At 45.7% G+C, this 13,342-nt stretch overlaps 1 protein-coding gene across 1 annotated transcript in view; it reads left to right on the top strand.

Annotated features, from left to right (window-relative positions):
* The window catches only part of hs6st1a (heparan sulfate 6-O-sulfotransferase 1a), a 58,196-nt gene that overhangs the window by 40,752 nt on the left and 4,102 nt on the right, over positions 1-13,342 (top strand). Inside the window, exon 2 of the mRNA XM_085767784.1 lies at positions 12,282-12,504. Coding sequence (XP_085623910.1) covers positions 12,282-12,504 — 223 coding nt within the window. The remainder of the gene's footprint in view (positions 1-12,281; positions 12,505-13,342) is intronic.

The raw sequence follows: 13,342 nt of genomic DNA, 5'->3' as shown, positions 1-13,342 counted from the left end.
CAATGCATCAATTGCCCATAGTACAGAGATATTATCAGCTATAAAAGATGGCAGGACTTTGTACCTGAACTTCTCATTCAGTTTAGTCTTCACACACACTCTTTTTCTAGCTCACTGTCGAGGAAACGAAAACAGAAAACGGAAACAGCACCTCTGACAGATTTCTATTGCTTCAACGCATAGAAACAAACAACAAGTGACACGTTCATGAGCTTTAGAGAAGCATCGTTGGGTGTTTATCCCCGTTTCCAGACTTTATGCCAAGATAACTGAGCTAAGCTAAGACATCAGGGTGGTATCACCATCTCATCCAGTGAATTTCCACACAATGTGGAACTATTCCTTTAAGACGATGTTATTAGAAGGAGTAAACGAGGCAGAAGTCGTGGAGGAAGTATGGAGGGAAGGATGCCACAGCCTCACAGCTCGTTCAAGGCAAAGCCGGCGCTGTGAGCTTGAGTTACACAGCCAGACAATGGGCTTCTTTCACCCAAACTCACCCACACTCGTACAGACACACACACACAAACACACACACAACACAACAGAGTCGTTCTGTCTCAAACTGTTGTTGCTCTTGTTGCACAATATTTGGCTCCTATTATTACATTATGCCCCCTTAACTTTCCGCTCTCCTGCTTCTCCACCCTGTTTGTTTTTCTTTTCTTTTTGGTTTTTAATTTTCTTGGCTGCATGTTTTTTTGTCGTCTGACTGATTTGATTGCGGAGCCTCTCGTGCATGCGTGTCACACGTAGCTATAGCCCCGTATACCGTTGTGATTGCGTACATACGATAACAAAGGCTAATTTTAGCTGTGAAATCCCGCCTGACATTGCGTCGTCGTCGCCGAGTTGCAGCTGCATAATGAGAGAAGGAGGGGGACAAAAAAGCGGAGAATGTCGTCCTTATTCTTGAAATCCGTGGAATTTTTCTTTCCCATTTTCCGCTCTCTGTCTTCCTCATGCTGTTCCCTCCCTTCAGGCAGAGCTCATTAGCCCCTTGGCCCTCTCTAAACAGGTGGGGCATGTTTGGCACAGCCCTCCGACATGCAGTCAGGCTTAATTGGGCTTGGAGGACCCCTTAACCCCCCCTCCCCTCCCCACCAACCCAAACACACACACACACACACACACACACATACATACATCACTCATATACACCCCTCCCTCCTTTCACACTTTTCCCTCCATTCTTAAAGAGCCAATTGTCCCCTTATATTCCCCAGGGTCAGGTTGTGGTTCCTGGGCGTAAAGTGTAAATCCAGCCTCGGGCCTGACTCCGGGCCTGACGGACTGACTGACTGGCTGACTGGCTGACTGGCTGACTTGCTGCCCCCCTCCAACCCCCCCAATCCAATCCCCTCCCTTCTTTCCTTCACCATCATCTCCCTTCTCCCTTCTTCCCCATCTCTGTCAAAAGATAATAACAACCACTATCCATACAAGCTCCATTGATATGCAGACATATCCCCCAAATGTCACCGGGCTGCTCTCGCTGCCGGCTCCTCGCTCCTCGCTCTCCTCCTCCTCGCCTTTACCTCTCCACCTCCACTTTATCATTCCGTCTTTTTTTTTTTCTTTTTTTTTTGCCTCTCTGGCTCTTTCCCAACTAGACTTTTTGTGCTTCTTTGTGTCTTGGTTTGCTCGAGAATTTTTTAGCCTACAGAGAAGATTTTCTTTTTTTTTTTTTTGCTTTCATACCTTCATCCCAGCACCGCCTTCCTCTTCCTCCTCCTCCTCCCTCTTCCTTCTCCTCCTCCTCCTCCTCCCCATCTCTTGCTTTTACTTCTCAAGGATACCCAGAGACCGAGAGTTATCCTCATGTGACTCCGCTTTTCCGTGTTTGTGTGTTTGTTTGTTTGTGCAGCGTACGTGCATCTGCTGAGCTCTCTGGGTAAACGTGAGGCAACGCCATATACCTGTCTCTGTCTGTGTAATTACAGCCACATCAGCCCGCACCTCCTTTTTTTTTTTCTTTTCCGGGGCAAATACTTGACACTACCTTGAAAGAGTGTTTCTTGAATAAAAAGAAATCTCGCTCCTGCCTGCCGTCTCTTTCCCCCCTCCTCTCTTTCACTCACACACACACACACACACACACACGTACATGTGTACACTATCCACCACCGCTACAGGCTTAGCGATATCTCATTATCCTGTTTATTCATACAAACAAATGCCTACTTTTCACGCACACACACAAATACAGATGTAGTGCTGGAGTGGAGAGGGAAAGGAGCGAGCACTGCAGTGTGTTTATATATATATATATGTGTGTGTGTGTGTGTGTGTGTTGGTGTGGGGTTGCACAGGGCAGGTGGAGAGGTTTGAATGTTAACTGCCTTATCACTCCGATTTCACACTCTCGCCTCCGGTCACACAAACACACACACACACACACACACACACACAATGCACACGCACAGAAAACACCCTGTTGCCTCCGGTCTCATATGTGACGACTGATTAACGGGGAAACAGGGGGCTCACACACACAGACACACACACACACGTACACAGTTGCACACACACACTAATCCTAGCCAGAGGGGAGGTTTTCTGTGTGTGTGTGTGCGTGTGTGTGTGTGTGTGTGTGTGTGTGTGTGTTAATGAGTGTGTGAGCCTGCTTCTGTAATGGGGCCACCTGTCTACTCATTAGCCTCGTTACCCAGCCTTTTAATTGCCCCCAAACTCGGCATCACGTCTCCTCCTCCTCCTCCTCCTCCTCCTCCTCCTCCTCCTCCTCCTCCTCCTCCTCCTCCTCCTCCTCCTCCTCCTCCACTTTCTCCTCCTCCCTCGCTCCTTCTCCTGTTGATTTTTCTTTTTCCCGTTAAGTGAACTATTGGGACATATCAATAATGTGACATCACCACATACAGAAAGGACTATGTCATAACATGCAGGTGCCTGTGTGTGTGTCTGTGTGTGTGTGTGCGTGTGGTGGGATTGGGTGTGGTTGTGTGAGTGCTACTTGCTCATATGTCATCATCATATTAACAAAGTGATTGCTTTGACCCCGGTATCAGGAGGCATATGAACATGACGCCACTCCGAGGGGAATTTACACACACACACACACACACACACACACACACGTGTGGTTGGTTCCATATACAGGGTTATTGAGTTGGTTGGATTTACCTTAAGCAGCCCAGAGCTCTGCCTCCATCCCTCTCTCTCTCCCCTCCTGGCTGTGTTTCTGGCTCACTGTATTTTTCTCACTACACTTACAGTATTAACACAATTATTTGTCACAGCTACAACAGATTGTTTTATCGAATGTTTTTGCAGCTTAGCATACATTTTCTCTTTTATTAGGTTCGGTGCAGTTTTTCTCAAAAGTTGCTGAGAGCTCCATTTTTTTTTAACACACGCAGTCTTTTATGCTCTCATTCTGGCCTCTTTGTACAAAATTCAGCCGATAATCACTTTTTTTTTAATTCCTTTGGGATGCAGCTACAACCCGGAGGCAAAACTTGGCAGAGAATCCGTAATAATATTGTTGTTTGTCCTGATCTGTCGTAAAACCAAAGATAAGCTTTGAGATTTCCAAAACTTTGACCGCTGCTTTTTTAAATCAGTGAAAGGGGGTTTTATTATTCAGAGAGTAGATAATGTAAACTTGTAAATGCATCTGTCAGTGGTTATATCAGGTTTCCTTCCAATCCAGTGAGCGATATAGCTGTCAAATTACGTTATTGTTAATCATTCCTATCAGAAATACATATGTGATATAGCAACAAAGCAGCCCTGTTGGTTGACCTGCAGCTTTTCCAACAGTGGGACTTTCAGAAACAGTAATGAAATAGGATTAAACTGAAATGATTAGTCAATTATTCAAGCGACAGAACAATGCATGGCAATTGTTTAGATTATGGTTGAATAGTTTCAGTCCTTTCTTCAAGCCAAAAATCGACTCTCAGATCGGAGGATTTCCTGCTTTTCTTGGCTGTCCGACTCCAACATCGCAAAGAAAATATTTGCGGTTATCTTGACATGTGAGGGCGTCACAATGTGGGATTCATTCAGCGTGTTGGACATTTTTTCCCTGGTTTCGTAGACAAAACAGTTAATCCATTCATTGAAAGATAAATCGATTATGGGAATAACTATTTAGTCACACATGATGGGATATCTCGGTGTGGGTGTATCCGGTGTTGTCACCGTCAAACCCTTTCAGATACGCATTACATTTAATTGTGAAACATGGAAAAGTGAAGAAAACAAACAATGAGTGATTGGAAACAGTGATTAGTTGTGCAACTCTTCTTGTCCTCCGCCCATCTCTCTCCCACCAAATCCATCTTCTCTTTCCCTCTCCCTCCCTCCCTCCCTCCCTCGGTTCCTCCTTGTGTCTCTGTCAGACAGCTCTCTGGGCTGTTGCCAGTCAAGTTACATGAGAGAACAGGCGGCAGAACATTCCTGCTGAACATAGCTTTGCACTCAGGGGATTCCCTCCCCTTTCTCCCTTTCTCTCCCTCTCTCCGTCTGCCCTCTCTCTTTTGTTTTTGTCCATTCCTGTACTGTAAGGTCCAGCTCCAGCCGGGGGCTACTCTTCCATCAGATGCATTCTTCTCCCTCTTCATCTGCTGCTCTCTCTTTGTCTCATAATCACGGAGAGGATGCTTCTGTTTTGTTTTTTCTTTTTATGCTGAAACGCAGCGACTCGTGCTTTTTAATGTTGGAGCCACGGTGCATACATACCATACGCAATGTTTTCACTTGCTCCTTTTAGTTTTGGTCGCACAGCAACTGTCGCTTGTGTTGCCAACCTGCATTTTTTGTGTGAAGAACACCTTGTGTGCAGAGAGAAGCTCATCTGAACACTGTGTTAGTAGCTGCAGACGCCCTGAAACAGTCTCAGTACAATGTCTCACTGTGACGGGGGCAGGAGGAAGTGTACTGTACATGAAAACCCCCCTTTTTTTTAGGTCTTAACCATGTTGAATAAACACTTGACCGGATGCAATTTTAATCTAGACTTGAAACAGTTCATTTAATTCTCTTCTAAAAAGTCAGGAATCAATGTGGTTGCATGTCAAACACAGCAAGACATTTAGCTGCAGCGTTATTGAAATAATTGTCCCACCATGATGCCATGTGAGTCCCACAAAAGGCTTTTTATTATTTTTTTCACAATTTTCTAACCATTCATAAATTACATGATTAATTTATTAATTCAGCCGCTGGCAGCTTGATTGATCACGGAAATAATCGTTGGTTGCAGCTCTACGCCAGCGCATTCATAATTCATAGACGTGAAATGTTACATCTTGTATGTTGCTTTTTGTGATGGCTGCACTTGTAGAGTAGCAGCTAACGATTATATGCATCATTGATTGACTGTTACAATAATCAATAAATCATATCATCTAGCAACATAAGCCCATAATGATTTGACAGAACCCAAACCAAACAAACAGAAAGCGATTGATTAGTCAAAAAGAATTGATTAGCACCACCAATGGTGAACACTATTAGTTGTAACTGTTGTTGTGATTACTGCAGACTAGACTTGACCTACTTGTCCCATGCAGTCACATTGGGCGACCACATCAGCAGCACACAGCGAGCAGATCAAATTTCCACCAAAAGCCTGTAGCTCTCAGTCGGGACGTTATAATATATAGAAAAACGTGGAGAGTTTCGATGGAAAGTATTGAAAAACCATAACTGCTTGGCTCCTATTTGAAATCTCTTTGCTGAGGGAGAACAAAGAATTTCCACAAGTGTCCTCATATTTAACCACAATTTCCTGATGTCTGCTCGGCTCCAGCGCGGCCCCCCCTGTGTCCCCTCTTCTGTGGCCACTGTCTCCTCTCATTCTCCTCTTCTTCCCCTTTCACTCTCTGTTTTTTCACTCTGTCTCCCGTACGTCTTCTGTGTTTAAAGTCCAAACTAGCAAGCCAGGCTGTCTGAGTCCCCGGGCTGTTATTGATCGACTCACTGAGAGAGAGAGAGAAAGAAAGAGACAATAAGTGGTACCAGGCGCGAGCGCGAGCCAGAAAAGGGAGGCCTCGAGAGCTTGTCTGAACCAGAGGGTCTATTTCTGTCCGTCTCGGTGCGTCATTATTGGCCGGGAGACATCCTGGACGCGGGGGGATGAGATGACGGATGGTGAGCGGGGTGAAGGGGAACAGAGGTATAGGAGGGACGGCGAGAGGTGAAATGAGGTGCCGCGAGGTTGGAAGTCGGTTGCAGATGGAGGAGATTGACATGAAGACAAGAAGGTTGTCTATAGCCGGAGCCAAACAGTCCGATTGTTTATTGTCAGACGGGATGAGACTGATAATCTGCGACCTGACAGCCGGTTGTTTAAGGGGCTGAGTGTGCCTGTGTATGCACAGTCAAGTGTCCAAACACTGACATGTACCGCAGCAAGAAGGGAACAGGAAGGACTCAGTGGAAGTCTGTGGAGATTCAAGTCCTGACATGTTGTTCCTCACTCCCCCTCCTGTAAACACACACACACACACACACACACACACACACACACACACACACACACACACACACACACACTCTCACATGGCTGATATCATCTTCATTTACACATTCCTTGGGACCAGTCCACTAAAAGCAAAGGGCTGTGGAGCCACACAGGCCGCAGCTTCGAGGGGTTTCCCAGCAAGAAACCACACACACAGAAATACACACACAGAAACACACACACACACATGCTGTGTCGACTCCTTCCAGTCCGTGGTTCATGTCAAATCTCGATTTGAAGAAAAGAAAACTCAGCGTGAAGAGAAAACAAACATTTTTTAGCAGAAGCTCTGATCCATGTACCTGTTGTTGCTACGCTGCCGTCACACAGACACTGTCGGTTCTTCCTGTAGCAACTTAATGAACTGGACACTGATCTGATATCTGGCTCATGACTGAGTTATTTTTTAATCAAGCAAGTCCTTTTTCGCTGTTTTGGTCACTTTTTTTCTCTATGGAGCTCCCCCTACAGTTTCACAGTGCATATTTCCACAGTTGTAAAAACTCACCACTAACCCTCCTCTCTGCCATGTGCATCTGTTTTCACTGAAGCCAGCAGGAAGGTCATCCATGGAGCGAGAGGTGGGTAATGTTAACAAGAGGTTACCAGGCGTGTGTCATAGTGCATATTTCACAGTCCATGTTTCTCGCGAGATGAGATCTGGGACAGCGGGTCGTAGGCGCTGACCTTCCAAGGTTGGTTTTTGGCCAAGAGACACTCGGTGGAAGGCAGAGAGCCTCCGTTCTCCCAGTAACAAGTCATTTAACCATCGAAATTACTTAGAAGCTGTTTAATTAAAGTAAAAATCTTGCGTAGTTCCCCTTTAAGCACTGACTGAAATCACATGTTTTTAAGGCATGTAATGACCCAACAAATAGCAAATTGTGGAAACAAATAAAAAACACACAGGTGATGGAGTGTTGGCGGATCACAGTGTCCAGCAGAGCTTTTTATTTTTCAATCCAAGCCAAGAAACACAGACTGTCTGCGTCTAACCTTAAATCTTCTCTCATTGTTTGAATGCGATTCAGTTATTTTATTTATTTTTGCCAAAAGCCGTTTCGCTCCAGCGCACTGTCGACCTTTCAGTGCGTTAAAATTCAGGACAGGATCCACACAAACACTTTATTCAGGTGGAAAACGCATCTCTTTACTTCTCCTCCTATGTCGTGATGTATATTTTTTGAACTTTTACTCTTAAGTGGTTTGAGTTCAGGTCCATTTTTAGAGGTGGGAAAAGAGCCGTATTGTTGATGAGTGGATCTGGTTTCAACAAACATCCGTGGACTATTAATAAATCATGGCTGCTCCGCGCAGTGGGATGCTGTTGGCGTCACTGTGTTTTGTGTGTCTGGGCACACACGTGTGTGTGCGTGCATGTGTAAATCATTCCTATAACCTTATATTTAAACAAGGCTTCTAAACTTTTTCACACCCTCTCTTGAGAGAAATAAAAAAAAGACTTTGTATCTCCTGAGTGTTGCAGTCACAAACCACCTCCAGTGCTTTTTCCGCGTCTTTTGTTGCTTCCTGTAAAGAAACCCTACAAAAACACACACACACACTTAATTGGCATGAAACCTCGACTAAAAATGGAAAAGCAGCACATGCCAAATGCAAACCTAACTCTAATTATTGACTCTCTTCTTCTCTAACCTTTTACAAACTAAAACCCAGCCGTTCCCCATCCGCTGTGCATCTTCAGGACAATTACCCAGGAGTCCTGGGAGGAGATTTTTTAACAAAACCAACAGCTGGAAGGGGAAAACACAATGATGGGCTGTGAGGAGACGGGCGAGAGCAAAGATTTAAACAGCAACAGGGGAAAAGAGGTTAAGCGCGGAAGGTGGAGGTTATAGAAGTGGTGATTTGTGACCCACAGGAAACAGGCAAAGGGCTCATTTTCCCCGAGCTCTCGGAGACCATAACAAGCCCAGTGCCTGTGTGTTTCCTCTTGATAACGCACTGCAAGCTCACATGAACTCTCAATGACTCACTCGACACTTGACAGAAAGATCTTTTTTTTGCATGGAAGCTCTTTTGGTTCTTCTGTATCTGTTGAGTTTGACCGTGGTCGTGTCCAAAAACGGTGAGGAATTCCTAGTTGTACCCTTGGCAAGGTGGGGAAAGGCGTGCGAACGTCTCGTCCTCGCTTATTTACGGCGTGTGTAAACACAGCTGTGGACAGGAGATGGTGAAAAGAGGACAGTAAAAAAAAAAAAAAATCTGAAGCTTCCTAGAAATGTGAAGGGAAAGTGTTTGTACTTTTTTTCCTTCTGGCTGTTTGCCTCCAGTCAGACGCTTCGTCCTGCAGCGACAGACAATTTGTATTCAGTTACAGTGATCAGGACAAAAGAGAAAAAAAAGAAGATGGATAAAAGACAAAACTGTCCTTGTTGTTCAAGTCCAGATCCCGCAGTGATCTCGACAATAACTTCATCACACCTCTCTCTGCCAAACACTCAATTTGCTATCAGCCGACTCTACACTCCACCAGTGTGATAGAGGAGATATCAATGAGAACATGGAGCGCCCGCCGATTAGTCGGCACGGTTGATACCAGATGAGTGTTTTTTTTTTCTTTTTCAGAGGGTGTTGAGTTTTTTTTTTGTCACAGATAGCAAAAAAGAAAGTCACTCTGGAGAAATTTAGTGAAAAATGTAACACACGTACACTGGGTCTGCTGCTAGAAGGCCCCTCAAGCTGCTGTTCCCAGACTGCAGACTCCTGCTCTGAGCCGCAGGATGATGTGTTGAAATCTTGGCGGCAAAGAGATTGAACGCTGGCGTATGAGCTTTGAAGTTAATTTGACAACTGCTTGAATGGTTCAACTATAAGCAATATTACCTGTGGGGTGGGTGGACGAGAGGAGGAGGAGGGGGTGTAGGGGGTGTAGCCTATCTAATAATATGCTGTCGCTTCGGAGGCATGTGCATCAGAAGGACTGGACCGAGTAAGTAAATGTGTATGAGTGTGAGTGTGTGTGTGTGTCTGTGTGTGTGTGTGTGTGTGTGGGTGGGTGGGTTGAAACACACTTACCTATAGGGATGTGAATGTACCAGCCAGACATCATTAGGCTTTAAGGCGAGAAACTCTCCACAGTCTGCCTGACCCAGCAGACACGACAGGCAGGCAGTGGCACGCCGTTTAAGATCATTTATTTGGGTTTGCATGTACGCCCAGTGTGTGGACTTCTGTGTGTGTGCGTGTTGCATTCTGTGTGTGTTTGTGTGCATGTTATTTATTTATTTTGCCTGGTAATATGCCTGAGCCTTCATTATAGCGGGAGCCATAACTTTGATAAATCACTTGGGCTCGGGGCCCTCACTGCTTTCACAGTATTAGAAAACTAATTGAAATTCTCTTCCACCCCCTCCTCTCTCTCTTTCTCTCCACTCTTTCTCTCTTTCTCTCACTCTCTCTCCTCCTTTCTTTTCCACTCTCTCTGTTTTTCACCCTCTCTCTCTCTCTCTCTCCTCCCGTCTCTGTAGCGAGGGCCAAACAGTACCGTGGTTTTTCGGTGGAATAGAAGCCAAGAGGGGGAAAATGTCATCACTGATTTAATAGGCGTAGTCTTACTCAGAAACACACACACACACACACACACACACACACACACACTCAGACACACACACATACACACACACACTCAGACACAGACAAACACACACTGCACTCTGGGGAGTGTTAGGAATCCTGATAATGTCATCATAGGAATCTCCATAATGTACCCCGCTCTCCTGCAGGCTCCAGTTTGACTGCGCTTCTCCCCTCTTCTGCTTTTGATTAGATCCGGCCAGAGGTGGGGGGGTGGAGGGGGGGATTTTTAGGTTTAGGTTGATGGGATTTAGAGTTTAGATGTATGTTTCTATGGCCATGATCCCCCCGCTGTCCTCGGATTGCGGGGTCTGTTTGGTTCGTTGCCTGGGATCTCCCAGCTGCCACTGGATTTGGGGTTTAGTCGCAGCATTGTCCGTGATCCCCCCGCTGCAACCAGATTTGTTGCATTTGTCGGGATCTCTCCGTGTCGCAGATCAAAATTCAGGGTGTGGTTATGTTGTTGTGTTGTTGTTGTGTAGTTGCGCAGGAGCTCCCCAGATGAAATATTGTTTTTATGAGTTGTTTTATTGTGCAGGATCTCCTCGCCGCTGCTGGATTTTTGGTTGTTTCATTATGCACCATCACTCAGCTTGTTGCTATAGATTTGGGGTTTAGTTTAGTTGTGTGTGTGTGTGTGTTTTTTTGTTTTTTTTTGTCCAGGATCTCCCCGCTGCCACTGGATTTCGCCGAGCTTAGCCACTTCTTTTTAATATCTAGACACTGCTACTGTTTGTGCGACACTTGGGGCTTTGTGTGTCCACCCAGCAGCCCCTCCTCTCTCTCCCCCCCGGGTGAGCTTTGTAGTGTGAAGCCAAAGATTTAGCGATGGAAGCCGACTCGTTTGTGTGTGTGTGTGTGTGTGTGTGTGTGTGTGTGTGTGTGTGTGTGTGTGTGTGTGTGCTATATGTTACCCAACTTGTGTGGATTTCGAGGAGTCCTGTCAGCACACAAAATTTCTCTCTGCAAACATTCCTCCAGCCCAGGAGAGGACGGCAACTTACGGCGTGTGTATCTTGACTAGACAAATCCATACCATCATTCCCAGACACACACACACACACACACACTGCAGGCCCATAGCTACAGTACACAGGTTGCATATTAGTGTGCGTGTGCATGTGTGTGTGTGTGTGTGTATGTGTGTGTGGTTAATGAGGATGTGTTGATTGATTAGACTGCAGTAATTAGCTGGAGTGTGAAGGCCTGGAAAGGTCTCTGCTCGTGTGTGTGTGTGTGTGTGTGTGTGTGTGTGTGTGTGTGTGTGTGTGTGTGTGTGTGTGTGTGTGTGTGTGTGTCCCCTCTGGAGAGACATTGAACTGTGCTATGCACCATTACATTGTACACACACACACACACTCTGTACAAAATCGGTCCCATCCAAATCTCAGATGTGGGATGAGTCATCTCTCGGAGGCAGACCTAATACTCTGTGCAAGTGTGAGGCAAGAGGAAGGATGTTTGCAGTGTGTGTGTGTGCGTGTGTGTGTGTGTGTGTGTGTGTGTGTGTATCAGAGTCTGAGACCTAAGGATATTTGCTGTGTGGTGATGTGTGTGTGTGTGTGTGTGTGTGTTGCAGAATGAGATGTGCTTGTGCCAGCAGTTTCTTTTCCTGCACAGTGTGGCCTGAACACTGACCTGATCCTCTGCCTGACAAATCAACTCTCTGCCTCCCCTCCTCCCCTCCTCACCTCCTCCTCCTCCGTCCTTCTTCTCCTCCTCCTGCTCATTTGTAGTTTCACTTCTCATCCGCTGCCCAGTTTTTCCTTGCGCATCACACGACCGCCTCTAGTAAATGCAAATAATGTGGTATTAGGTGTGACAGCCTCAGTCTGTATAGCCTTCCTCCTACTGAGTCGAGAGGAGGGAGAATGAGCTGCTGCAGTGAAGCGTTGTGAACACTGCCACCACATGGATGAGCAGGGAATGACATGTGATGCAGTGTTGAGTTTTTATCTCCTCTTCCTTTTGCTCATCTAGCTATGTTTCTTTTTTTCCCACTTAATCTGAATAATCAAGAAATTACTCCCAAAAGAAAACAAAAAGTCAAAAGTCAATAAAGTCAGTTGCGAGTGAAACGCATGAAAATTCATGAGCTTGTTCTATTTGTGTCTGGGTTTATTTCTGTCTCCTTAATGCAGGGTTTTTTTTTCCATATTGATTGACTGAGCTTTTTCCTCTTCTCCCCGAACAGGAAGTTCTACTACATCACTCTGCTGAGGGACCCCGTGTCTCGATACCTCAGCGAGTGGAGACACGTGCAGCGAGGCGCCACGTGGAAAACCTCCCTGCACATGTGCGATGGACGGACCCCGACGCCCGAGGAGCTGCCCTCCTGCTACGAGGGCTCCGACTGGTCGGGGTGCACCCTGCAGCAGTTCATGGACTGTCCCTACAACCTGGCCAACAACAGACAGGTAGGGAGAGCAAAAGAGAAAAAAAAGAGCTTTTAACGTGAATCAATAGCACAACAGAAACTGTACACTACAGGGGTAAAAGAGAGTCGGGATGAGATGCTGCAGCATTGTCACATTGACTGTTGCGGTTACAGTCCCCTGAACTGAAGCCAGTGCAGTCGTGCAAACTGATTCTGAGGAGGAGGGGAGAAAAAAGATGCCAGCGAATCCTCAGCTGTTCTTCTTTTTGTTGCAAACATCTCTGAAAAAGATCAGCTGATTCCAGCCTCGGTCTGCGCTGCCATTTATCACTGCTGCTCAGGCCAACCTGCATCTCTGCACCTGACCTGAACTCTCTGCTGCCCGCTGGACCACTTTGTTTTCTCCCTCAGTAAGATTATAGCCCCGATATTGTCAGCTAGCGCCATTAATCCAAGTCTGTGGGAAAATACCAATAATAGAGGGAATTTATCTCTGCAGGAAAATAGATCAGATTGTTTTGGTAAATGTTCACATGAGAAACCAAACACACAGTAGGTGGATATGGATTTGGAAGCCACACATTCATGAGTTTTTAACAGCGTATTTATTCTTTCAACTTATAAAGATCGGGCTGATATTATGAAGATAAAGTTAAGGGAGAAATTTTGAATTCTTTTTTCTTGTTTGTATTTGATTTCTTGAATTCAGATTCATTGCAAATCTAAAAGATGTGGAAAGTGTAAGATGAGTTTCACACATGTGAACGTACCCTCTCCCTCACATACACACACACACACACACGTACGTATAACCATACAGTGTGAGTTTGCCTGCTGGTCATAAACACCTCGAATTCACACCTTCTTTTCTCATGCTA

The sequence above is a fragment of the Trachurus japonicus genome, chromosome 22 (assembly GCF_045865225.1).
Source record: "Trachurus japonicus isolate A0001 chromosome 22, Traja_1.0".
In the NCBI taxonomy this organism is placed as follows: domain Eukaryota; kingdom Metazoa; phylum Chordata; class Actinopteri; order Carangiformes; family Carangidae; genus Trachurus; species Trachurus japonicus.
This window is presented reverse-complemented; position numbering and strand designations above follow the sequence as displayed.